The sequence below is a fragment of the Astyanax mexicanus genome, chromosome 20, assembly GCF_023375975.1.
Source record: "Astyanax mexicanus isolate ESR-SI-001 chromosome 20, AstMex3_surface, whole genome shotgun sequence".
Lineage (NCBI taxonomy): Eukaryota > Metazoa > Chordata > Actinopteri > Characiformes > Acestrorhamphidae > Astyanax > Astyanax mexicanus.
This window is the reverse complement of record NC_064427.1, coordinates 29,189,776-29,216,040: the sequence shown is the minus strand read 5'-3', so window position 1 is coordinate 29,216,040 and position 26,265 is coordinate 29,189,776. Positions and strand designations below refer to the sequence as shown.

Here is a 26,265-nt window from a genome sequence, read left to right as displayed (position 1 = left end):
GTTTTATGGTCTGTCAGTCTTTTGTTTCATTGCAATAACTCATTCACTGTAAACCAACCCAACACAATGAGCCAGGATCATAAAATGCTCCATTAGATTTACTCTAAAATCAGACAGTTTAAAAGTTAAGTTTTCATCCAACAGATTGTCTTGTTCAACAAATTCTGCATTACATTTGTTAAAATAGGCTGTGATTAATAATGAGAGAAATATAAAAAACAACAACAAAAACAACAACAAAAAACAGTAATCCACAATCACTTTCCTTACACATTGATTTAGTGTCAATAAAGATTGAAAGCTTTTTCCCTCCCTTTTCATTTTGTGCTATGAGTTAGTGGAAACAGCTGCTATAATATATAGTGATATTTTTATGCTGTTAATTATGCATAACTAAAAATCTGCCAGAAGGTAAACATTTTTGGTCAACTACACACATTAGCAACTAACACTTTTTTTATAAGTATTTTTAAAACCTTTCAATCTGAAAACGTACAAGTTTCCTTATTTAATGGTCCTGTTTTGCTGCCTTTTCATGATTTAAAAAAACAATTTTTTGAAGGAAGGTTTAAACAATAAACTGTTTTGTGGCTTTAAAGTTTAACTAATCAACAGGAGAAGTGCAAAACCTGCAGGAAAAAAAAGTTTAAGTTAGAATTGATACAATACTTAATGTTTGAATATTTAATAATGTATTGCCCAGAACTTTGTTCAAATGTGCATTAGGAAACTATTTTAATTAATTAATCTAAGAATAAATGAAACCATACTTATCTGTTGTTGTTTGCTGCGGCAGGTGCCATCTATATCTTTACTCACATGGGAAACTATTGTGTTGACAGATTATTGTGTTGACTATTTATTGACAGATTTCCCTCCAAAATAGCAGGAGGTGACATCATAACACTCCCTGTTTGGTGCTATTTAAGGCTTGTGCAGACCATATGGCTTAGTTTTGTTTGAGAGTTGTTGGACCTTAGGAAATGTTACTGAGTGACTTTTTAGAGTGAAATACATATACAATATACAATACATTCTTAATTCTTCATTGCAGTTATTCCACAGCTTGCATCTGACCCAAAGCATTTACATGTTTTTTCTGCTGGACCCTCACACTTACGTTTAATAAAAATAATCAGTACATATGACATGATGGTTATTTATTAGCCTTTAGCTTTAGCATAATATGCAGTCCCTTAAATGGAAGCTAAACATCCTGTTACAAACACAAATATTATGCATATTGGGCTTGAGTAAAATGACTGAAAGACTAAAGTGATTCTAACATGATGGTTTGATGGCCTGTGGTGTTCTCTGTTTTCAGATGTTGATGAGTGCTCAGGTCCGTACAGTCAGCTGTGCAGAAATGGCCAGTGCATGAACAGTGTGGGTTCCTTCCAGTGCCTGTGTGATGAAGGCTATGAGCTTACCCTTGATGGGAAGAACTGCATTGGTATGTTTTACACTGTCCTTTTCCACAGTGTGAAAATTCACAGCATCTTTTATTAGTACTTTTATTAGTGAATGTGTCAGGATGATTCTTCCTTGCTTTTGTCCACGATGGCTTTAGATGTGAATGAGTGTTTAATCCTACCTGGAACGTGTGCTCCTGGTACGTGCCAGAACTTGGATGGCTCTTTTCGCTGCCTCTGTCCCAAGGGATACACTGTGCAGGACGATCACTGTGTAGGTATGTGTCCCACTTTTCTCTGTAATGTCCAGCCAACATCACTCAGACATTGTGCACACTCCTCCAGAAGTCCTCCAGTTCTCTGCTCAGATATAGAACTGCAGTGTTTACACTTCACAAGACATTTCCAGAAGGCTGTTCCAGTATTTGTGTTACACTTGTTGACAGTTCAGCATTTCTGTTGAATTTGTTCATTAGGCTTAACTTTGATCAGAAAGAGTCTTCGTTGATTTCTTTTCAGGTTCTGAGGTCAGTGAAATGTGTGGAAATGTTGAGGGTGGACAAGTGTTTCAGTATGTTAAGATCTCTAAAACTGATAATTTGTTAAGTAAAGGTGCAAAATGCAGTTATATAGAGTTTAAAGGAGTTTTAAATGCTTAAATTTGATTTAAAAGCCTATTATTTACCACCCTGTTATTTAAAAAATATATATGAAACCAGTATTTTAAAACAAATATATTCAAAACACATTTCAAATACCATTAAAATATGTATTTGTTCAGTGTTCATCGCATGTTTTCTTTGCTCCTTGTTGTTCTTAAGCCTTAATACAGGCATAATAAAATGATGCATAACCTTAAAATCATTAAACATGTCTGATTTAGTCCGAACACACTTTCAGTTCAAATATAGATACAGATCATTTGAGCACTATGAATTTAAACAGATAAAGAAAAAAATGCAAATAAAGCCATTACATTACACCCCCCAGGCTCATGGGGTCAGACAACAACTGGTTATGAATTGGATGCAGGTTCATGATTCCTGCAGCCGGCAAAATATAAAAACTTCAGCAATCATAAAGCAGAGTTACTGAAAGAAAAACAACAACAATATTAGATAAATTAAACCTACATGTCTTGTACAAATGGTGTAATCTAGCAGCAAGTAGACTAGCAAAAATCTACATGGGAAATGTTTATTTTAACTACCAATCTGGCAGTTAATGCTAGTAACGAACTAGAACAGTTAGTGCAGCTTGTTTCGAACAAGCCTATAATATGACTATACACTGTACTGTTATATAAACAGGTTAAAGAAAAACACGGATCTGTTCCAGATTCATCATTTATTGAATTTAATGACATGACATATCCAGTGTGTATGTGCCCTTGCATTGAGCATGCCTTTGCCCAGTATTTTCTGCCATCAATCCAGACACTGATGTATCCATCCTCTTCCTTCAGTTCATAATCAGTTGTCTCTTTCTCCGCTTCTGTGTCCAGGTCATATAAATACTTGTGTTTTCTCCTCCTCTCGGTTTACACTAAGAGCAGAGGGGAGCTTTTCTCTGTGACAGACTAGTCTAAATACCTATCCGTTTGGTTGTGACGGCAAGCTGCTCTACTTTCTGTCCCTGCCAGATGTAAACGAGTGCGAGGAAGACCCTAACATCTGTCTATTTGGCTCCTGCTTCAACAACCCGGGCAGTTTCGAGTGTGTGTGCAAACCAGGCTTTGTGCTGTCTGATAATGGACGTCGCTGTTATGGTAATTCAGCACTCTGAAGTCACTCTGACTTAAACAAATGATTTCAACATGAACATCTTTTATGAGAATGATGAACTCATGCCTCGGTTCACACTCAGATCTTTCAAACATACAGTCAGGTTTATAAGTTATTAGACAGTGACACAACTTTCTTCATTTTGCCTGTGTTTACAGTTTTGTGAATGTATTTAAGTCGTTATACTCTGAAGCATTGCTATACACACTTTATTTACTTCAGTACTTCCATTAATAATCAGATCATAATTAACACTAGTGATCCAGTTCCACTGGTAGCCATACATGTCTGTGCAATAACAGTGCCTCCACCATGTTTGAGCGATGATGCAGTCTATTTTATTTAGAGTCTATTAGTCTAATCTGATGTTTCTGGTCTGTGTGTTTGCAGTGGTTTGCATCATACTCTGTATTTATTTCAATTTCTAAATGCATTTATTGATTATAAACTTTGACAGTGATACACCTACTTTCTTGAAGGTGTTCTTGACTTGGGAAGAAGTTCTCCTTCACCAGGGAAAGAATTATACAGTTATAAAGTTTAGTTCGCTTATATGGTCTTTTAAACCTATTGGTGTTGTTTTTAGAGTTCCAGTGCGAAGCTTTATAATGCAAATTTAATTCCTGACCAGTAATCCGCAGACTATTTATTTATAACCACAATAAAAGAACATGTTACAGGTGTTACTGCTTATCAATATAATACTTAACTTTTGTTAAGACTGAAAGGTTTCACTTCTGTCACATTTATATTCCTTCACTGAGATAGTGTACTGAGGTGAAATATTTGGGGAAAAATTACTCTGAATAATTTTATCTGCTGTTTACTGCATAAAAAAAAACAATATTACATATAGAGCACTACTGGTGCCAGCATTTTGTCCATAAATGGGCATCTGTGTGTAAGTGCTGCTTTAAATTTATCACAAGTTAACAGCCAGGCAGCATTAAATCAACTCCTCTTAATGTTACTATATTAGTAAAGTAAATAGTAATAAACAAAACCATATATGAGGAATGAAATAGTTTACTGATGTCTCAGAGCTGTAAAATGTAAAAAAAGGAGATACAGGGTGCAGTTACTTGTTTTAAAAAAATAATCTGAATTATTGCCTATTGTAATCAGCTCAATGTCGTCATTAACACATGGATATAAGACTGAAAAATATTGAAGTCCCTCTTTTACGATAAGCTCAAAACTACCATTACATTAAAGCATTAGGGCATTCCTCTGGCTTCTCTAATTCACTTATGGCACTCAGTTTTACTGTCACATGCTTTTAATATAACCTAAGTTAACCCAGGTTTAATGCACCATTTTTGCTTCTTCTTCTTTTTTTTTTTTTTTGTTAAATCAGACACAAGAGTGAGCTTCTGCTTCACCCGCTTTGAGAACGGAAAATGCTCCATCCCGCAGGCCTTCAACACCACCAAAGCCAGGTGCTGCTGCAGTGCCATGCCCAAGGAAGGCTGGGGCTACCCCTGTGAGCTTTGCCCCAAAGAACATGAAGGTGAATCTTCTCCTCTTTCACAAAGTAGTTCTATTTATATAAGTGCCTGTTTGCAGCATCCACTGACACGTTATTTTCTCCCTGGTTTAGCTGGATTCCGTGACCTCTGTCCCTTTGGGGTTGGGATCATTCCAGGAATTGATGACACCAGCGTAGGTAAAGGAACCAGTTTTTTAAAGCAGGGCAGTAGAAGTTTGTCCAGCAGATGGAGCTATAACTCTGAGTCAGTGGATTACATGCATTTTTCAGAAAACTTAGATTGAAATGGGACAAGAGAATATATTTTTAAATGACTGTTTATTAATGTTAAAATTAAGGTCTTGATGTTCATTTTTGAAAAGACTTGGTTGTGATTTAAGGACTCAAACTCATGGTTTTGATCTGTATCCAATAACTTTATAATTCTGATCAGAGAACTGATATGTCTAAAATTCAAACACAGGTGGAAGTTTTGCTTCAGAATAAATTAAAAAATTTTTTTTTTCTAATTGTAAGATGTGAACTTACTGTTTTTTTTTACGAACACTGGTACTGCTTTAACAGCACTGGATGGTCAATAAGTCAAAGATCACATTCATCATGTTTAGAGAATACAGAAACACATTTTCCCACAGTAATTTTACAGAAGCAAGGCACTCTGTTGGGAAAGCAACCAAACTAGTTTATAGTTTCAATCAAACTCAGGGTGCATCAAAGTCAGATCTAATGTAGCTATTAATGATTTGTAGTAAACTCAGTTTACAGACTAAATATCACAAATTTAAGATAAAATCTTCAAAATTACTTACCTTTCATGAGTTTTTGCTGACAGCATTAAAGTATTCCGGAATGTTAACCACAGTCAGTTTTGCCTTAGAATAAATTTAATACATTTTTCTTATATTTCTATATTTCTTATTTGTAAGATGTGAACGAGTGTGTGGAGAATCCAGGTATCTGCCACAACGGCCACTGCATCAACACTGATGGCTCCTTCCGCTGCGAATGCCCCATGGGTTACACACTCAACTACACTGGAGTTCACTGTGTTGGTAAGAAAGCTGCATATTCTTAGAGCTGATCTTTTTTCATTTAGCTTACTGTGTTTTTTACAAACTCCTCTGCTACCGCTTTAACAGCACTGGAGGGTAAATAAGTCAAACATCACATTCATCATGATTAGAGAATACAGAAGCACATTTTCCCACAGTAAGTTTACAGAAGCAAGGCACTTTGTTGGAAAAGCAATCAAACTCTTGATTCACCAAAGTCAGCTCTAATGTAGCTATGAATGATTTGTAGTAAGCTCACATGTAACGCCAAACCTGCTTGCTTAATAATCCAGCCAAATACATAGTCTAGATTGAGATTTCCAAGTTTTGCCTCTGATGAGTTCCTTCTGTTCACGCAGATGTTGACGAGTGTGCCGTGGGAAATCCCTGTGGAAATGGCACTTGCACTAATGTGATTGGTGGCTTTGAGTGCAACTGTGAGGAAGGTTTTGAACCAGGGCCTATGATGGCTTGTGAAGGTAAAACACAAACATTTCCTTCATAGTGTTTCTTTTATCTATTTATTTTAAACAAATTGCAATACTTCTCAATTTATTTACAATATACTTACTTTGCTACAGTTATACATTACTGAATATGATGTATTGGCTGTATTGTCTAACGTTTGAGCAAATGCAGTTCAACATCAACTGCCATGTAAGAAAGTTTTATACGTGTGCTCACACTGTTAAGCCATAACATTAGAACTACCTGCCTAATACTGATTGGTTCCCTGTGCCTCAACCTCTAAAGATGTCTTGTGGAATCTTGTATTGAAAAAAATAGCACCAGGTTATTTACATCCTGTAAACTGATTGTAACTCTAAACTGTAAATTGTGGTGCTCATGACCTTGTTGCCTCAGTTTACTGGGTGCTTTTTTTTAGACACTGACCACTGCATATAGGAAACCACTGCCTGATGTTTTGAGGGTTGTTTCTGAGACAGTTTTGAACCCCTTTTGGTATTCATATCACTTACTGAAGACGAGTGAGGGCAAGAAGCCACTGAATGTAGCAAGAACTGAAAATCACTGCATTGCAGTCCTGGCAGAGCATCTCTAGAGAACATACCCAGTCTCTTCTTATGCATATGACTTACAGAGTGCAGACAGATGTTGGTTGTAAATGCATTTAGATGGTTTACAGGACTAAATATCACAGATTAAAAAGTCCTCAATATTACTTACCTTTAATGAGTTTTTGCTTAAAATATTAAAGTTACCTTGAATGTTAATCACAGTCACACTGCTTTAGTCTAGTCTGAAGTTAAAAGCATAGCTTTTTTTTATTGTTATCTGTTTATTCCTGCATATGACAGATATAAATGAATGTGGGCAGAATCCTCTGCTCTGTGCATTTCGCTGCATCAACACTTTCGGAGGCTACGAGTGTTCCTGCCCTTCCGGATACACACTGCGAGAGGACGGCAGAATGTGCCAGGGTGAGTCAGCAGCTCCCGTCTTATCTCCTACAGATACAGTCAGTGAACTCTGTATAATATTACCTGTGAGATTTGAGCAAAATAGAAAAGCTGTTTTACCTCCGTGGTGGAAAATCAGGTGGAAAAAAAGACAATGTACAAAGATTTTAATCCAAATAATATTTAAGCATTTCCATTGGTCCATTTTGACACAATGTAAATTATTTGAAATGTAAAACAATGTGAAAATGTTTTATAATTTTTGTAACATATGACAACTGTCCAGTTTGTTCATTATTATGAAAAGGACAAATTTATATATATGCATGTAGAACAATAATTGTGTGCAATTCAAACCATAAAAAAAATCTCCTGTTGTTCATACAAACACATGTGGAATCAATTGAATGTTCAGGATTCCCAGCTTGTTTTTTGAGAGTGAAATAATTCAATTAAAATTTGTACTTAAATTTATATCAGTCACATAATTTCATCATCAAGCACAAAGGATATTACAGATTTTCTTTCAGCAGAGTGTAACAATTTTCTTCTGTGTATCCCTACTCTTTACTCTGCAGACCTCGATGAGTGTGTGGAGGGCTTACACGACTGTGACACCAGAGGCATGACCTGTAAGAACCTCATTGGCACTTTTATGTGTATCTGTCCTCCCGGGATGGTTCGCAGGATGGACGATGAATTGTGTCAAGGTCAGAAAGTTCCTTCCTCGATCACTGGAAGATATATTGATTACATACTGCTAAAATAGATGTGCTGTGTTGCTACAGATCTCTTACCTTGTTTGTGACTCTCTTACTCTGCAGATGAGAATGAGTGTCGTACTAAGCCTGGTATTTGTGAGAATGGCCGCTGTGTGAACACCATAGGCAGCTATATGTGTGAGTGTGGAGAAGGCTTCCAGCCTGACCCTACACACACTCAGTGCCTAGGTAAGTCTTTACTTACTTAAATTATAATATAAAAGAGCATGTGGATTGGTGTGTCTCTGTGTGTAGAAGGTTTTTGAGCTCATTATGATTCAGTTTAATGACAGTTCTGATTATTCACCACATTATGCCTCCACAGATTTTACTGTAACTCCTTTTAATCTTGTTAAAGTAGTACAGTTGACCTACTTATTTGACCTACACCAATTTTCTTATATTTATACACCACATGTAGTACATATTGTGAAGCCAGGGATTACACATTTTTCCTAAGACAAAATAAACTTTGAAATTAGCTGAGAAGTTCATGTTTTTGATATGGGCTTGTTGGGTGGTTGCTGTGGTTTTCCTTTGTTAGGTTTATGCCATCACTATCTGTTGGCACCTGTTTTTTTTTCCCCATATACCATATTTTTCGAACTCTAAGGCGCACTTAAACTAGTTACATTTTCCCCTCAAAAATAGTCAGTGTGTCTTATTATCTGATGCGATTTATGTATGAATTTTACTGGTCAGAAAAAGGAGCAGTAAAGCCACTCTGGTAAAATGCAGAGTTACACAGAAGTTTCATTTTAGTTCTCCACCAGTATTAGCATTTCCTGCTAAGCGCTAGCCATTCAGCTGTTCAGAGGTGAGTATTATCAGCCTGTAGTCTGCGTGTTAAAACTAGCTACGCGGGACAAACCGCTAGCTAATAGTGCCCTGCTTTACCGGAACACTCAGGGTTCCTTAGTGTAGCGCTGTCGGGCAGCAGTTAGGTAGCATTAGTGGTTAGCTGCTAATGCTAATGCTCCAGCCTTAGTGGAAATCTAAGCTTGCTGTAAATAAATGGAAGCTCTTTACTCACCCAAATGAACAGTTTCTGGAGAGAAATCTGTGTAGATTAATATCCAGCGCTGGTTTGACTTGTCTGACTCGTCTTAAAAAAAGTGTTTTTTTTTTGTTTTTTTTTAAAGAACTACAGTTTTGTTTACTTAACTTACGTTAGCTCAGCTTAGCTAAATTAGAAGGGAAATATGGCGACACCCCTGTCCCTAACAAGTGCCTTTATATTCTGGTGCGCCTTGTGTATGAAAATAGACCAGAAAATAGACATTTATTGATAGTGTGCCTAATAGTGTGAAAAATACAGAAGTCCTTTTTTTTGTATCCAGGCCTGCTTACCATTTAGGGTAGTAGTGCCAGCCTTTCTTAGTTTTTGTATTACACAACATTCACAACTTAAATATATTTTGAAACCTATTTTTTAACATAATTCACTTGGATATGTCTTTTGGTAATCAATTGCAATAAATCCAAACATAACAATTGATGCAGTTGAATCAGCACCTTCACAAATCCAGTCTCTTGTCAGCTCATCTCTCTTCGTTATATTTTCTAGACTACAGGCAGGGTTTCTGTTTTACGGAGGTGCTGCAGACCATGTGTCAGATGTCCTCCAGCAGCCGAACAGCCATCACCAAGTCCCAGTGCTGCTGCGACGGTGGCCATGGCTGGGGGAATCAGTGCGAGCTGTGCCCTCTGCCTGGCACTGCCAAGTACAAGAAACTGTGCCCACATGGGCACGGATACGCTACTGATGGCACAGGTCTGCAGTTTATCATCAGAGTTATAGTTTACCACTCATTTAATTAGCAAATATTACTGTTCATTACTGATCATGGCTTTAACAAAGACATTTATCCTAGTGTTATAGGACATGAATACTTGGTTGGTTATAAATTATTAATATTTATTTCTTGGCTTTTAAATGAATTGGATTTTCCAGTATACTGCTAAATTTGCTGTGTGATACTTACTTGTTTGTATCTGTGCTGGTGCTATGAAGCTAAATTAGTTATACGGTAATAGCATCGTTTATTTGACCAATAATCACTGTATAAACAGGAAAAAGGTCAAATAGATCAAGAATTTTGATCATATATAAACATTGTATTTTGAGTTTGAGTATTTTTGATGTATTGTGGGTTCTTGCTTGATAATTGATATAATCACTAAACATATGGTATCTTAACATCTACAGATATAGATGAATGTAAGGTAATACCAGATGTGTGTAAGAATGGCAGGTGTATCAACACCATGGGCTCCTACAGATGTCACTGTAACTCGGGATATACAGCCAGTATAGCAGGCACTGCTTGTGTGGGTAAGGCACTTTTCACTTAAATACACACACAAACATGTTTCAGAAATCTTGCTTTCAAACATATTATTAAACATATAAATGCTGTTTTTACCATATTTCATATGATACTTATCCCAGTGACCTTTTTGTTATTTCTTCAGATCTGGATGAATGTGCTATGTCTCCAAAGCCGTGTAATTTCATCTGTAAGAACACAGAAGGCAGCTATGCGTGCTCCTGTCCACGTGGCTATATCCTTCAAGAGGACAGCAGGTCATGTAAAGGTGAGGTTTTGTCTCGCGACTGTTCCTCTAAAGCTTTGCTAACAGTAAAGTACTGTGTGTTGGACGCGTCATGCTGCATTTTAAAGGAAAGGACTTTGATCCGTCTTTCAGGGACATTTATGGGCATTTTTCATTTTTTCTAAAATCTCTTTTCTACAGATTTTAATTAAGGCAGACTATGGGGCTTTTCTGGTGATCATATGATCACATTCCAGTATGGCAGCATTACACGGTTGAGATGTGTTGAGTGGTTATTGCTGAGCGATGAAAGAGCAGTTGTCATCACAGTGTCCACTATCGTCTTTAGTTTATCCTTTTCTGTCAAATGATAGGACATTTCTCTAAGCATTGTGCAGTATTAACATTCTGTATGTGCCCTTGTTCTAAGGCTCAAAAATGTCCCTTAATAATATATGTACCCTGATAGTGTACAGCTTTTTGTTATACAATATGAATGAAGAAAGGTTTTTTTTGCTTTCTAGAATCTTGCCTTTGTTCAGGAAAAGTCCTTAAATTTCAAGCGGAAAATGTATTGGGTTTTCAGTTCTGGAAAAGCAACAGTGTGTAGCATTTTTTACATTAAAATGGAAGCTTCAAAATCATATTGATTATTAGGGAGAAGCAGTGTAGCGGTGTGTTTAGAGTCATATTATTGTTTACAAGTCTAACTGGTGGTTTTAATCATAAGACAATAAAAGGGTTAAAGCCTAGAGCAGGGATAAAAAAGAATAAAGAATATTCAGATATTGGAATACAGCATAAAGGGCATTATCAAGCTCAGCAAAAATGATTGAGATCATGTCCTTATTATTGCTTATTGTCCACTTATTGCTGACTGGTTGGTACATTTTAACCTTAAGACAATAAAAATGTTAAAGCCTAGAGCAGGGTTGGTAGTAATGTGAGTCATGTGGGAAGATGCCCTGTGTCGTGGTTTATCTTTAATGTAAATTGTAATATTCTCTGCAGATTTGGATAATATTTCAAATGTAGTCACATTGTTTTAGTTTTAGGAATCACTTTAATATGAAAGTGTCCTTATAATCGTGAACCTGTGAGATCACATTTAACACAGATTCAAAACTCATAAAGAGCGCATTAGTAGTGATTAGTCACACAAGCACTGCAAGACTGAGATCTGTAGTATACAAGCAAACAAAACGTTAATCCAAACAAGTCTTACTTAGAATGATCCGTACCCTCAGTAAAACACTGTCAGAGAACTTGAACCAAACAGTTCATGCTCGAAAAGCCACAAGAGTCACAGAGTTCAAGCTATTTTCCATGGTGAGGAACACACTGACCCACAGCAGTGTGATGTGAGTGATGAGTAAATACAGGGAATATTTGGTTGCATACATTAGCAGATAAAGTGGGTCTTTAACTATTGCTTAGCTTTCTTTAATAAAACAAGAAATCCCTCTTTTTCCCTTTGTGAATTTTGTAATTTGGTAAAGAGGTAAAAATGTTATTAGGTTTTATTAAAAGAGCTGATATCATTCAGAGTGGAAAACATGAAGAACTGGAAAATCTGTCTAGAAGCAAGTTTAATTTCACAGCGCTTGTGCTAAAGTGGTTGAGGTATGGAGTTAATTTGTTTTTTTTTGTTTTGTTTTTTTGCTGTTGCTTTGAAGATTTGGACGAATGCCAGGTGAAGAGGCACAACTGCCAGTTTATGTGTGTTAACACTATCGGTGGCTTCACCTGCAAGTGCCCTCCAGGATTCACACAACACCACACAGCTTGTATAGGTGAGTACACATGTACACACACACACAAAAGTATTCTGAAATATAATATATGACTATATGTTTGTAGACACCCCTCATAATAATAAACACATTCAGCTACTTAGAACTCATTGCTGGCAAAGCTTTTATAGTACTAAGCTTCGAGTGGTCCAGCAGCCTAAAACGCTGCCACTATGATAAGGAGATCACCGGTTCAAATCCTGTTTCTTGCCATTAGCTGCCGGAGCCCTGAGAGAGGACTCTTTGGGAGGGTAGATGGCGCGCTTTCCCCTCATCACCCCAATAGGTGATATCGCTCAGCACAAGCTCAGCACAAGAGCTGATGTATTGAAACCGAGTCGCTGCGCTTTCCTCAGAGTGCGCTGTGATTCGTCTTAGTAATGCTGCATCAGCAGCAATGTATTGGAGAGGGCGTGTGCTAGTCTTCACCCTCCTGGTGTTGTGGTGTCACTAGTGAGAAATCTTTAACAAGTGGGTAGGTTTATTAGCCTTTTAGAAAATAAGATAAAATAAGATAAAAGTTTGAAACCAAATAAAAAATAAGTTTTACCAGTAGTATATGGAGCAGATAATAGATAAACAGCAAAAAATGCCAATAGATGAACAAGAACCTATTGGCATTATGTCTAATGCCTGGTGTTGGCATTAGACATTGAGCTGTGGAGCAGTGGAGAAGAACAGTGATGCGCCATCCAGTTCTTTTGGGATGCGTTGAGGTGCCGAATCAGTGAATGAGTAGGTGTCCCAAAACCTTTGTCCATATTGTGTTTATTTAAATTATAGTCAAACAGAAACCTTGTATTTGTTAAAAAAAATGTAATTGAATTTTTATACTGTCAAATTTGCGATGAAATGATTTTTGTTCTTTTACACTTCACATATTTCATGTATTATAAATCTGGAAGGTGTTCTTTACATTGTCTAAAAAGCAATATTTAAACAATTATTTTACATATTTCTTAAAGAGTTAAATAGAGGGGAGTCAGCATATAAGAAGCTATTGTTAATGTGGAATATATCTTTTTGTTTTGGTGTGGCCTGTTTGAAATTCAGCAGCTTGTCAACAATTTTTTATATCTATATTTCAATTCTCTTTACTGAAAATTGGGTGTTCTTTCTCACAGATCATAACGAGTGTGCAGCAGAACCCAGCTTGTGTGGGGCTAAAGGCCTCTGCCAGAACTCACCGGGCAGTTTCAGCTGTGAGTGCCAGCGAGGATTCAGCCTGGACACATCTGGACTGCACTGTGAAGGTAATATATTCATGAATCATCAATTTGTGTGCCACTGTAAGGTGGGTGTCACCTGAAAACAAGGGGGTTGAGAATGTGGCAAGAAAACAAACACACTAACCTACACAATAGATAAGGTATATCAGATGAAACACATCTCAATTAGATAATTCACACAGTCTTACTCACAAAATTCTTCTACAGTCAACTGCTTTAGAGAAAATGACAGAAAGAGAGAGAATTTGGACTAAATAAAGTGTTAATTTACATGATTCTGATCTGTCACAGCAGTTCCAGCCTGATGATCATATGAATGTGAGTGTGGCTAAATGCCAGGTCAGATATATCCGCTCTACATGGTTGAGTGCAGCTCAGAGGTCAGTGGAGCAGGGAGGTGTTGTTCATGTGGCCGGCAGTGCTGGATGTTGGTGTATCCGGATTTCTCATGCTTGAAAGCAGCACTGTCCTGAGAGCTGAAACCTGATTCAGCCCGGCTCATTAAAAGCATGTGACGAGGGAATTCGCTAATAAAATCACAGCAGCTGAAGATCTCCTCTAAAGAGCTCATCCCAAGCTTGTTCTGTCATTATCTACAGCTCTGCATGCAGTTAAAAGATACAAATGAGTATATTATTAGACTTTTCTCAGAATCCACTATTTTACATGTGTATTTTTATAATCAGGTTTCTGCAGTAATTGGAGTAGTCATGTAAACAGCAAATGCAGATTTAATAATCAGATTAAGAAATCTGAGCTGGATTTTAGCTTAGTTTTTCTCAGTCCAAGTAAATAAAAACACATGCATAAAAACAGACCTGGAACCAGAAATAAGTGAGCAGCATTTAACACAGCTTCCACGAGACAAAACACTTTTGGAGCAAGGCTTAAACCAAAATTAAACAGGATTTAAATCTTGCTCATCTACAAGTTGATGTTCATATTGTGGCTAGATGTTTTTTTTGTTTTTTTTGTGAAGCTTGGGTTTTACATGATATGTGTGTCACATCTTATTCTGTGAGTTTATTGGCTGGTTGCAAAGCAAAAATCTAATTTTGGATTTTTTTTTATTATTAGATCACCCAAATTCATGTAAATCCTTAGTAATCAGATTAGGAATTGCATGTTAACTGAGGTGATGGAGGTTTAGGCCAGCTGACTGTAAGGAAATCCAATTACAAAAACGTTATCTTGTTTGGGAACATTAGATAAAAGTCTAAAAACTGTGTTCATTGATTTCTGTTTACAAAGAGCATTGGAAGGAAGTTTGAAATTTGCATAACATGATTCTGTGAGTTTATTGGTAGAAATTAAAAATCGGATTATTGCTGGAGTTTTACCCAAGTGCTTCCACTATAACCAGGAGATTGTGGTTGGAATCCTGTTCATGTAGCTTGCCATCGACTACCGGACCCCTGAGAGAACACAATTGGCCTTGCTCTCTCTGGGTGGGTAAATAGCGCTCTCTTCCCACATCATTACAAAGGGTGATGTCCGCAGCACAAGGCATCTGTGAGCTGATGTATTGGAACTGAGTCGCTGCGCTTTCCTCCGAGTGCGCTGTGATGCTACTCAGCAATGCTGCATCAGCTGCAGCTTGAAAAGAGGTGGTGGCTGACATCACATTTATCGGAGGAGGCATGTGCTAGTCTTCACCCTCCTGGTGTTGAGGCATCACTAGTAATAGAAGGAGTCCTAATGAGTGGGTTGGCTAATTGGCCTTGTAAATTGGGGAAAAAATGGGGGGAATTTTTTTTTTAATAAAAACAATTATAGAATAATTATTATTATTTAGCATGTAAACGTAATCTAAATGTTTGGAGTGTCAAAATAAAAACATGAAATTTAGTCACTTCCACTGCTGCCATAACCTGCCTCTTAAATTCCTTTCAAACCTGAGATTCTGGATTTTTTGTGGATTTTTTTGTGGATTTTTTTTGTGGATTTTTTTTTGTTGGAATCTGCAGGGCATAAACCTCAGCTCCTGCTGGCACTCTCCAAACGATCTACTCGTGGCTACTTACACTAAACAACTGACTTCAGTCCAGTGGGAGAGTTTTAATCTGCGGTTATGAGCGTGAGGCTGTGTGGGGCAGTGGTTAGTGCCTTTGGCTCTACTATGGCTCAGCTCCCAGATATTACACTGGCTCTGTTCTGAAACATTTTAAGAGGTGAATAGCTACATGGTTACACTCTAAACTGTATACAGTTATGGCATGTGATGTAGTAAAGTCATTTTAAATACAGCCTTGAATCATGACCATGCTTTATACAGTTTACAGAGAGAGGCCGGCAAACGTACCAGCAAATGTAGCCACTGTCTCACGGGAACTGATGTGAAGAAGGCTGAGCTGTATAGCAGCAGCAGCAGCAGGCCTTTCATTCTCTATAAGTATATTGAAAACTGATGTACTGTCAAACTGCCAGCTCGCACGGAGCCAGCGAATCCGGTTCACATTAATAGTTTGCTACAGCGCTGGCTCATTTTTCCTTGGAAATTGCTGCATTTCTGGTAGGGTTTGAACGTAAAAGGCACTTTTACATTCCCAGGGAAGGTTTTTAGTTTCTCATTAAGTTCATTTAATGCTGTTATGATGCCACAAGACCATCTGGGAGGAAAGCGAAGGAAAGAGTGCCACCACATCACAGATCGAACGAATGGCTCCACGCCGCAAGGGTGGTGCAGTAAAAGATATACCATGATATAAAACGACTAATGACATACATTATATATGTGTAAACTGGATTATGAGAATTTAAATCTGAGCGTCTTTATGGTATAGGCTTGCTATGACACGAGTCTGTGGACAACATAATTGGAACATTATTATAACATTATTCATTTCTTTTTCTGAATCCAAGGGTATTAAAATTTGTTTATCCTGTTTTTGTTGAAGTAGCTGTCTTCAGGAAGTACCCTTTCTACTAGATTTTGAAGCATTTCTGAAAAGAAAAAAACTTGTTTGCATTCAGTGACAGGAGTGTTAGTGAGGTGAGGATGTTGGATGATCATCATCCCCAACTTATTCCAAAAGTATTGGATGGAACACCATCATTGGGGGCTTTATACCCCTCTAGCCCATGCTTTGCATTAGACCTGGTGACAATTCTCTATAAGTTTCATAGCCTGCTATACATGCATGGAGTTTTATTCTGTTGGCAATAATTGGATGGGCAATTGGTGTAACAGTTGAGTGCATTAATTTGAAGTGGTATCCACAAACTTCACTACAAACTTTTTTTGTTCTTTAACTTCGTTATATTTGTCTAGTTTTTAACACCTATTTTCAAACATGCAGAATTTGGGTTTGGTTCCTTTTACTGATCTGGAATTATTTAGTGGAGTAGTGAGTGAACAGGCAGCTTCTTGAGATTTCCTGTAGGAGATGTTAAAGCCCTCAAGCTTTTAGGAAGTAAATAAGTTATTTTACTGCAGAATAAATGGTTTGTATCATCTACATATGTAGCCAGTATATGGGACATGGCATTTTAAGGGATAAACCAAACCCTTTCAATTGAAAAAAGAAAAACAATATGATGATTATGTATTTATTTCAAGTGTATTAATATATTCAACACCCAGTTCTTGATTGATAGCTCCCTTTTCAGTAGCTGTGTATATTCCCCTTTAGCAGCAGTAACTGTAATCAAACACAAATCTCTGTACTTTTGCTCCAAGAACTGCTCTGGCCAAATGATATTTGTGAGAATTTGAGCAGGGTTGAACATTTAAAAAGTTCAAAATTTGATCACCAGTAGTTTAATAAAATGTTTCTTTTCTGCAATATATGAAACATTATTTGTTCTGTCTCCGTCTCTGTGTCTTTATGTAGATGTTAATGAGTGTGACAGCAACCATAGATGTCAGTTTGGCTGTGAGAACATGTTGGGCGGCTACCGCTGCAACTGTCCACAAGGCTACACCCAGCACTACCAGTGGAACCAGTGTGTTGGTGAGTAAGTTGGTATATAAATGAATATATATATAGACATATAGACAGGAACTAGCATTTGTTCATTCATGTCCCAACTAAAGAACACTGCAGTGACATTCAAGATATGCCTGTGGGGCCTCGTGTATTAAGTGTATGGCTGTGATTTCAATATCTGATACTACAAGAGATACAAATGTGATAATTTTGTGGATCGAGTCATTTTAAAAGTCCAAGCAACTTCAGAAATGGAATGTCTATCCATCTGACACTCAGTATATCAGGCCAAATTCACTAATACTCTGATAATTTACATATCCTTGCCATGAGCACACTGGCCAGAGCTCAACCTCACTCACAAGATAAGCCTCACAACTACAAGTGTGAGTGTTTCCAAAGCATCCCCTGAGGTAACACTTCATGACCAGCTTACATATCCCTGTCGTATCCTATGACTTTTGACATGTCAGTGTAATATGCATGCAATTCTGAGACTGTAGAGTTGGTTTTATTATAGATTTGTAGGCAAATCCACTGAGTGGACCTATAGGAAATAAAACATTAGTAAGTGTGTACATAGCGCTTTTTCGCATTGCACTACATTCTTAACGCCGCCCAACAAGAGTCATTTGTTTTATATGAACAGCGTTAGTAAATCTGTTAATCTAAACATTACATATTGTTTATAGTTGCTGACAGACAGCCACACATATTTCAGTTCACCACTGTTTTTCACAGCTGCTGTTTTCTGTTTGTGTGCACATAATATAGGTTGCCTGCCAGTTATAGAATTGTTCACAACACCGCCTGAGCAGAGATTAAAGGCATTTGTTTTATTACAGTGAGAAATCAGACATTTGGAAGCTTGTTAGATTGTAAACTGAAGCAGTTGAACAACAGCACCCTCTGTGGAACAAGACAAGTACTGTCTATTAAAACAAAACTCAAAAAATTAAATAAAAAAATTATTTTATATATGAAACTTTTCATATATAGCTCTGGGAAAAAATAAGAGACTACTTCAGTTTCTGAATCAGTTTCTCTGATTTTGCTATTTATAGGTATATATTTGAGTAAAATTAACATTGTTGTTTTATTCTATAAACTATGAACATTTCTATCAAATTCCAAATAAAAATATTGTCATTAAGACAAATGACAAAAAAGATGCAGATCTTTCAGACCTCAAATAATAAAAAGATAACAAGTTCATATTCATAAACTTTTCATATTCGTAGAGTTTAGATATCAACATTTGGTGGAAAAACCCTGGTTTTTAATCACAGTTTTCATGCATCTTGGCATGTTCTCCTCCACTAGTCTTACACATTGCTTTTGGATAACTTTATGCCAGTCCTGGTCCACAAATTCAAACAGTCTAGCTTGGTTTGATGGCTTGTGATCATCCATCTTCCTCTTGATAATATTCCAGAGGTTTTTTATTTGGTAAAATCAAAGAAGCTCATCGTTTTTAAGTCGTCTCTTCTTTTTTTTCCAGAGCTATATAATAGCTAGAATTTGGCCAGGAAATACACCAACTAAACCACTTGTTCCCATGTGCTTAGTGTCGTAGAAATGAAAATTGAAAGGTGGGTCCGCACCCACCTCTCGCCTGGGCTACGACTCCCTTGCATGTTCGTTGAATGGAGAGTCAAGACAGATGGAGGTGAAGTTGAAAGCAACCAAGTATTTATTACAAAGTACTGAATATTCAGGAGAACCAATACATATAAGACAGTGTTACAGCCGTCTCAGTAAGAGTTCTGACCCCCTCTGATCTGACTCCATGTTTTATACCCAAAATGACGTAAGCCTGTTGATGAGGCGTTGTTAAAATCATCTCATGTTAGCATGCACGTGTCTGACTGGACCACTAGTGTTTGACCTTGACTGTGTTCTTCCATCCTGGCACTATCTGTGTGTGTGCGTCACCCCCCGCTTTGAAGCAGAGGTTTTTTAGGGAGGCACTCACTCACCAAAAGGCTGCTTTGATCTAATAGCCTTTTTGTAGCAAATTAGCCCCGTACCAGTCGAATTGATGACCGTTAGTTAGGGTCATGCAGTAAAACAAAATACTTCAAGCCTGAGCTACATCTCATATGTTATATGTTAATGTGGGTTAATCTGTCATATAATAAAGTCTGTGTTAGTCACATGCCATATCAAACAATGTTTTACTATATGTGTAAAGGATATATTGTGATTATTGGTTAATCTTTTATATAAATGCGTGTAAAATACACTGTGAGTAAAAATGATCAAATATAATGTGAGTATTGGTTAATGCCTATAAAATACAAGGTTTCACACAATAATTATGTAATTATAGATACTAAGATAAGTAATCATTATTGAAAGATATTTGTCAATACACTCAAGGTAAAATAAACCGTTACTCTTTAATTCTCCCTTTTGACGTATCAACCAGATACGTCAACACATCGTAATTCCTCCAAATATGTATTTACATATGTTCAACACTTGATAAACATATGTGTGAACATTTTGCTAATGGTGGGAGCGAAAACCTGTTCCGGCAGCCTTCCAACCAATTTATGACAGGAAAAATTCTCCCACGGTCCCTCTGCCACCAGGCGACCAATAATTCGAACTCTATCAAAGGAGGAAGTGACATCATTGCAATAAAATCATCCCCCAGACTGGTTGGTTTCCAGCATTTCCTCCAGCTCTTCCTCACACTCCAGTATAGGTCGGTTTATCTGTAGCTCTAACTTTGATCCATCCCACAGGGTCATTACCACTTACATCCACCCGGACCCCTATGAAAAATGATTTTTCCCCATTAGGATCAGATTGCCACTCTAATGCAATGGTTATCAGATTATTTATCGGACCATTATCCCTTTGTATGTTAATACTATTCCAGTTCTCCCGCTCACGAGTCGCCCAGCGTTCGCTTGGATCCCAATTAACATGCGTTGACCTAATTACGGTTTCCCACTTGTTACAAGGTCTGGCCTTGTAAGCTGTTTGGTCGGTGTTATGAGTGATTCTCATGAAGCTGCAGGGAACATGTCCATGACAATTTTTTTTAAATCAGTACTCAATTCACAAAAACTCCGATATTGTGTGTAAAGCAAATAGGTAGTACTGTATGGATCAATTGTTCATATAAAATTATTTTTATATAAATTAAATAAAAAATGTATGGAAATTCACATTACCGTTATGTGTCCGTACCCCTTCTTTCTAATTTTAAGTTAAACCATATTAAAAGTACTAAGCATATCGAATCAATAAAATAGATTAAAGTCATTTAAAATATCACCATTTATACATAATATAAATATTATTTGTGTTGAACAAAAAATGTACTTGATTTTAAACAAAATAACTGTGTCCGAACAATTTTTCTCATTACCGTTTCATGATTTTACCCCCCTAAAAAATTACACTGTGCCTTTAAATTGATCAGCTATCCCATGATGCATCACTTCAGATACAAGCTTCAAAATGGAGATAAGATCAGTTGGTCACTATTCTCTCCCTTTGAGAAATCTGTGTTAATATTACTAAAACTGTCCTCAGTTACACTGTGTATTATCATTACCGTTATGGTTTAATACTCATTTAAAAATTTTAAAAATATAAAAATCAATTATTTCATGAATATTATCACAATATAAGGCTTTGACAGCTGGCAAAGTTATAGGTTGTTAGCATATTAGCATTTTAAGTTATGTGTGAAATTAGCTAAGAGCATCTCATTACCATTTAATTGTGTTCTCATTACCGTTATGGATCTAAAATGTTAATTTTTTAAAAGTTTCACATCTTATAATAACGTTTCTTCATTTTACTATAGTATACCCCTCACCTGTTGTCCCCATGAGTTTTTGATCAAACATATTCTAAAATAATTTCCATTAATTAAAAAAAAAAAAAAAATAAAAGATATTTTACAAATGTTGTATCGGTAATGAGAGTTGCTTAACTATAAATAAATAAATAAAAAAGATCAAAGTAATTGTCAAGGACTGTGCTGTTAAGTTGATGGGATTTGTTGTGGAACTATTAATCAAAAATTAATCATCAAAAAATGTTTCGAACCGTTGATCCAGCTTCGTCATTTACTGTAACGGTAATGAGAATTATTCTGGATCATATAAGATTCAAATGATAATAAAATTCTATTTAAAAAAAATATATGAAAAAATAAACAATATAGTAAAATGCACATTCTATTTTAGCTTCTCAACTTGAAAAAAATGCTGCAATGAGGTGAAAAACCTTTTTATGTTAATGTGAAGGTCTTCGTCAGAATCCCCCTTATGGTTACACTTAAGATTATCATCACGGGACCAACACAAGTACACCGCTTCCCCCTTGGACCCCTGCTTACCACAAGTAACCACGTCGCATAAGTTCACTGTCCATATTGTCATCTCACCCCAATATTAGTCTAATTCTATACCTCCCCAGCGCCTGATGCATTTTGAGTTAGGCTGATTGATGGTTGATCGTTTGGTTCTATTAAGCTGTGTGGGCTGGTCTTTAGCTGTTGCGTTTGTCGGGTGTACGGTTGCTGATGTGTTTACAATTGTTCCCTCTACCGTTGTTAGTTGTTCTTGTTTTGAGACAATGGTCAGTGTTATTATCATTATACCCATGAGGGCAACTGTTATTATTATCTGGAGCCATATTGGAATAACCAGAGGAAATGCTGGTTCGTTATAGTGTCCGTACTTTGACCTGTCCCACCCCCTTTTTCCGTACCAAGCAAGCCATTATTAAACCATAAATGTGTTTTCCCTCTAAGTTTCCCAGTATTTAGTAAACTTATTATCTATAGCTCTATATGTGTAAGTGTTAAGGTTACAGAGTGTATATATTTTTTTTTTTTTACAATTTCGTTTTTTCAAGAGTCTTTCGGCCACCTGTAAAGGAAAGCAATGTTCAGTACAACCTGTAAAGAAAAAATAATGTGTTCCCCCCCTAATTTAGCAAATCACAGTTTATAACCCTATATGTGTAAATGTCAAAGTTGCAATTCGTGTTGTTCGTTTCTTCTTTCTTCTTGTTTCAGGGTTCTGAAGGTATACTACCTTGATGTCTGCAATATCAGTGAATGAAAAGTATGAGTTGGTGTGTGATAAGACTATGTGTGTTTTTTAATGAGATGTGTTTAAGAGTTTCTGTATGTAGTGTACTTTGACGCAATCGAAACGTTGCTGAATGAGTCACTCCCTCAATTCCTCTCCTCGGTCACAGCCAGGCTGTGTGCTGCTGCTGCTGTGCTCTGAGAAATCTTTTCTCTGCTGTGGCCAGGCCAGGCCCGTGCTGCGGGGGCTCTGCTACCCCTCCTTCCTGCTGCGGGCCTCCATCTGAGTCAGACGATTCAGCTGTTGTTTTCACCTCTCCTTCTGGCTCTGTGAGCGATCTCTGTTGCTGCACAGCTGTAGAACCCTCGCCAGATCAGTTGATCTGCGTACGTTGTTCTCTCAGTCACCTGGAAAGGCCCAATCCAGCCATGCTCATTCCCCTTTCGTGCGTAATGGCGGAGGAGCACCCACTCTGTGTCTGGACTGGTCCACCTTTGCACCACGTTCTCCTTCTCCCCCTGTGTAAACAGATCTGAAACGAGACTTTTGTATTCGTTATAATCATGTTTAAGGTTCTCTATTCATTTTGGAAGTCTTTTAAGGGGTCCTCCGTGTCTCCTTCCTGCAAGTTAAAATACATGGTTAAAATACATTTATCACACTTAACTCGAGCTCTAATTTCCCCTTGGAAGTTAATTATTTCATATTTAAATTTTGTCTGTGCACAGATTTAAGCCCAATTTTTGTTGTCTTACCTTCTTCAGTTGTCCTGATTTTCAGTTATACTCAATCATGATCTTTACTGTCAAAAGTGCTTTAAATCCCTAACATTTAGTCATTTCTTTAAATCCCTAACTTTTAGGAATTTTCAATTTTAAATTGCAACATTTAATTATCATCACCATTAATTACTTGCTTTTACCTTCCTTTTGTTCACATCCCTTTCCCTTTTAGTGTAACTGCTTCCCTGTGGCTCTGTTATATCCAAATTAGATCTTACAAACACTACTAATGTTCACCACCCAGTTTACCACTAGACACACACTATTTCTCATGCATGCACACACTCACAAACTCAAACACTTCCACTCTCACAAACACTAACCAAGCTAAAGATCACACACCTCAACTCTGCAGCATCATTGTACAGACCATATTTTACTGCTTCACAGCACAAAACTGCTGCTTTAAACGCACCTGCTGTTAAGCCTCCCACTTAAAGCTTCCTGTAGATCTTCTCATATTGTATTGGTAATACTATATAGATAATAGATAAGAAACAAACACCTGGAAATACATCTAAATCATGTTTTTTACATAGATCGTAATGATCAGCTGCTCTATTTTCCCCTCCATATCCACACTGACTGATAGAATATCAGGGCCCAAAGTTTTAAATTCTGCACAAACTACACATAATGTGGCTTCTGTCTCAGGAATGGTTCCATATTGATGTACTGGGCTTTCTTGGGTTACTCTTGCTTGGACTTTAGAATCACCGCTTGTGGCTATATTATTTTACCTGCCACTTTAATTTTCTGCAGTGTGCTATTTTACTAAGAAATTATGTTTCTGACTTTTTCAATTCCCAAGATTTTATAAAGACTTGATTTCTATATTTAGTTGATTTTATTTAGTGCTTTAAGAATTGGGAGAAGTGGAACGTGATTATTTTTCTCTGTATCAATCGTTCCATTACAGACAATAATATTATCAATATTAATAAACACAGATGTTATGCTTTGCTTTGTCCACGTTATTTTAGCAAATAAATCCGAACAATGCTTTACATTTACTTTTCAATATGTTAAATATGTATTTATGCATATACAATGCCAAGCAGATTGCTTTTCACAATTATCAACAATACATCTATTTCCTTAAACAATTTATCAAATCTCACTTACTGTTTTTCTTGTTCAAAAAATGGCTTACATGTTGAATAGCGAAAGTCTAATTTTGTGTCTACATTTCATATTTTAAAGTTAGGATTGAGTGTGTCTTAAAAGCTAAAATTTTTACAATATTGCTGAAAGTAATTGCTCATCTGCATAGTGGTTGTTTTAAAATCAAACTTTAAGAGATAAACAAGCTAAAAGTTTAAAAAATGCTCTATATCTATAAAATAATGATTGGTCAAAAAATTTTAGTAATAGTGGTGAGGGATGAAAAAGGTAATAGGTTTAAAAGTCAAGAAAAAAGTAAAAAATAATGGTTGGGCGAATAATGGTGGTAATAATGGTGATCTATTTACATCTCCCCCTTTTTCTGAAACAGAATTTCTGTTTCAGAAAACTTAACACAAAATTGCTCCACCCTCTGTTGTCTTTCCCCTGTCCACTGGGCTGGTCTACCCTGCACAAGCCTCCACTGACACACACCCCATCACTCCATTCATCCACTCACTCTCCCCCTGGGCTGTGCTTCCCGTCCACGATGTTTTCTCCGTTTTCTGTTAAAATGCATGTGGTGGTCAGATCGAGACTGTGCCTGCCTTAGGTTGTCCCGTTGTAGTACGTTGGGATCTTACCCGTCTTTGGCTAACCAGCCTATCACACTGAACCACACACAGCGTAGCAGCACTGTTTAATCAACATTCAGTGCCGTAGAGTTCCTGACAGTTAGGGAACGCAAACCCAGGTATGTCACACTGTCATAAACGCACACTCTGGTGTCGACCGTAAAAGCCTGTGCAAGGCCCCAAGTACCCATGGTTTATCATTTGTTATTATTGTATACATATCTTATTTATTACCATCATTATCACCTTTTCTCTCCCACTTAATTTAGCCTAAATTATTTGCTTTTATGCCACTGCTCTGAAATAGACCCAAAAGAGTGCATGTCAATGAATAATTATTTAGATTTGGCATCCGTACCTTAAAGGTGTACCACAAGGTTAAATTTTGGTCCAGTTTTATTTAATATATACATAAATTATATTGCTGGCTCTGCTTCTCAGATTGCAAACCTTACCATTATGCAGATGAAACAAGTTTATATTGCTTAGCTGATTTTGTTCATGCTACAGCCAGAAAATTATGCATTTGTTTTATAGGTGGCATTGTATAAGCATGAAAACTAAATTTATGCTGTTTTCCAGATCTCGTTTTAGTCTAATTTAATACTATACAGAAAGAAAGTAAAGCATATTGAAAGCAAAATAGAAAGCTCATTTTTTCAATACATGTGATTATGTCTCCTTATCAGAAAAATACCAAATTCCCTGTAGCTTGAAATAGATGCAACACTGCGTTTCCTTAAAAAATAATAATAATAATAATAAAAATAAAGTCTGTCCTCACTGTTTTCTGAAATCTACTATCGCTCTTAAGATAATCAAAATATCAGCATAGACGGAGATGCATAAAACTTAGAGAAATTAGATATTACATCTATCTTATATAGATCTCATTCAGGTAGGACTGAACTGAGATCAGTCTGAATAAGAAACGGACAGTAAGATAATTAACTAAATCACCTGATAGAAAAAGCTGTATTTGGAATGGCTCACTCATTAACTCATTCACTATTCACTATGTAGCATTTTCTATTTATTTAACTGATCATTTAAAAATCAAATAATAAACCATGTTAATGTGGAATTTCTAGCATACATCTTCTTTACAATATGATTAGAATATAATGTAATTAATAGGGAACTATATGGGTAAAAATGTATTTCTGCAATAGGAAACGATTCCGACACAGCCACACACCTTTATTATTTTCATTATTAGATTTGCTTATATAATATAGAGTTAGACATATGT

At 36.7% G+C, this 26,265-nt stretch overlaps 1 protein-coding gene across 1 annotated transcript in view; it reads left to right on the top strand.

Annotated features, from left to right (window-relative positions):
- The window catches only part of LOC103024460 (fibrillin-2), a 114,256-nt gene that overhangs the window by 79,714 nt on the left and 8,277 nt on the right, over positions 1 to 26,265 (top strand). The window contains exons 47-62 of the mRNA XM_049468551.1: positions 1,325 to 1,453; positions 1,571 to 1,690; positions 3,055 to 3,180; positions 4,554 to 4,706; positions 4,797 to 4,862; positions 5,612 to 5,737; positions 6,097 to 6,216; positions 7,057 to 7,179; positions 7,737 to 7,868; positions 7,983 to 8,108; positions 9,487 to 9,693; positions 10,129 to 10,254; positions 10,395 to 10,517; positions 12,152 to 12,268; positions 13,393 to 13,521; positions 17,331 to 17,450. Of these exons, the coding sequence (XP_049324508.1) occupies positions 1,325 to 1,453; positions 1,571 to 1,690; positions 3,055 to 3,180; positions 4,554 to 4,706; positions 4,797 to 4,862; positions 5,612 to 5,737; positions 6,097 to 6,216; positions 7,057 to 7,179; positions 7,737 to 7,868; positions 7,983 to 8,108; positions 9,487 to 9,693; positions 10,129 to 10,254; positions 10,395 to 10,517; positions 12,152 to 12,268; positions 13,393 to 13,521; positions 17,331 to 17,450 (2,043 nt within the window). The remainder of the gene's footprint in view (positions 1 to 1,324; positions 1,454 to 1,570; positions 1,691 to 3,054; positions 3,181 to 4,553; positions 4,707 to 4,796; positions 4,863 to 5,611; positions 5,738 to 6,096; positions 6,217 to 7,056; positions 7,180 to 7,736; positions 7,869 to 7,982; positions 8,109 to 9,486; positions 9,694 to 10,128; positions 10,255 to 10,394; positions 10,518 to 12,151; positions 12,269 to 13,392; positions 13,522 to 17,330; positions 17,451 to 26,265) is intronic.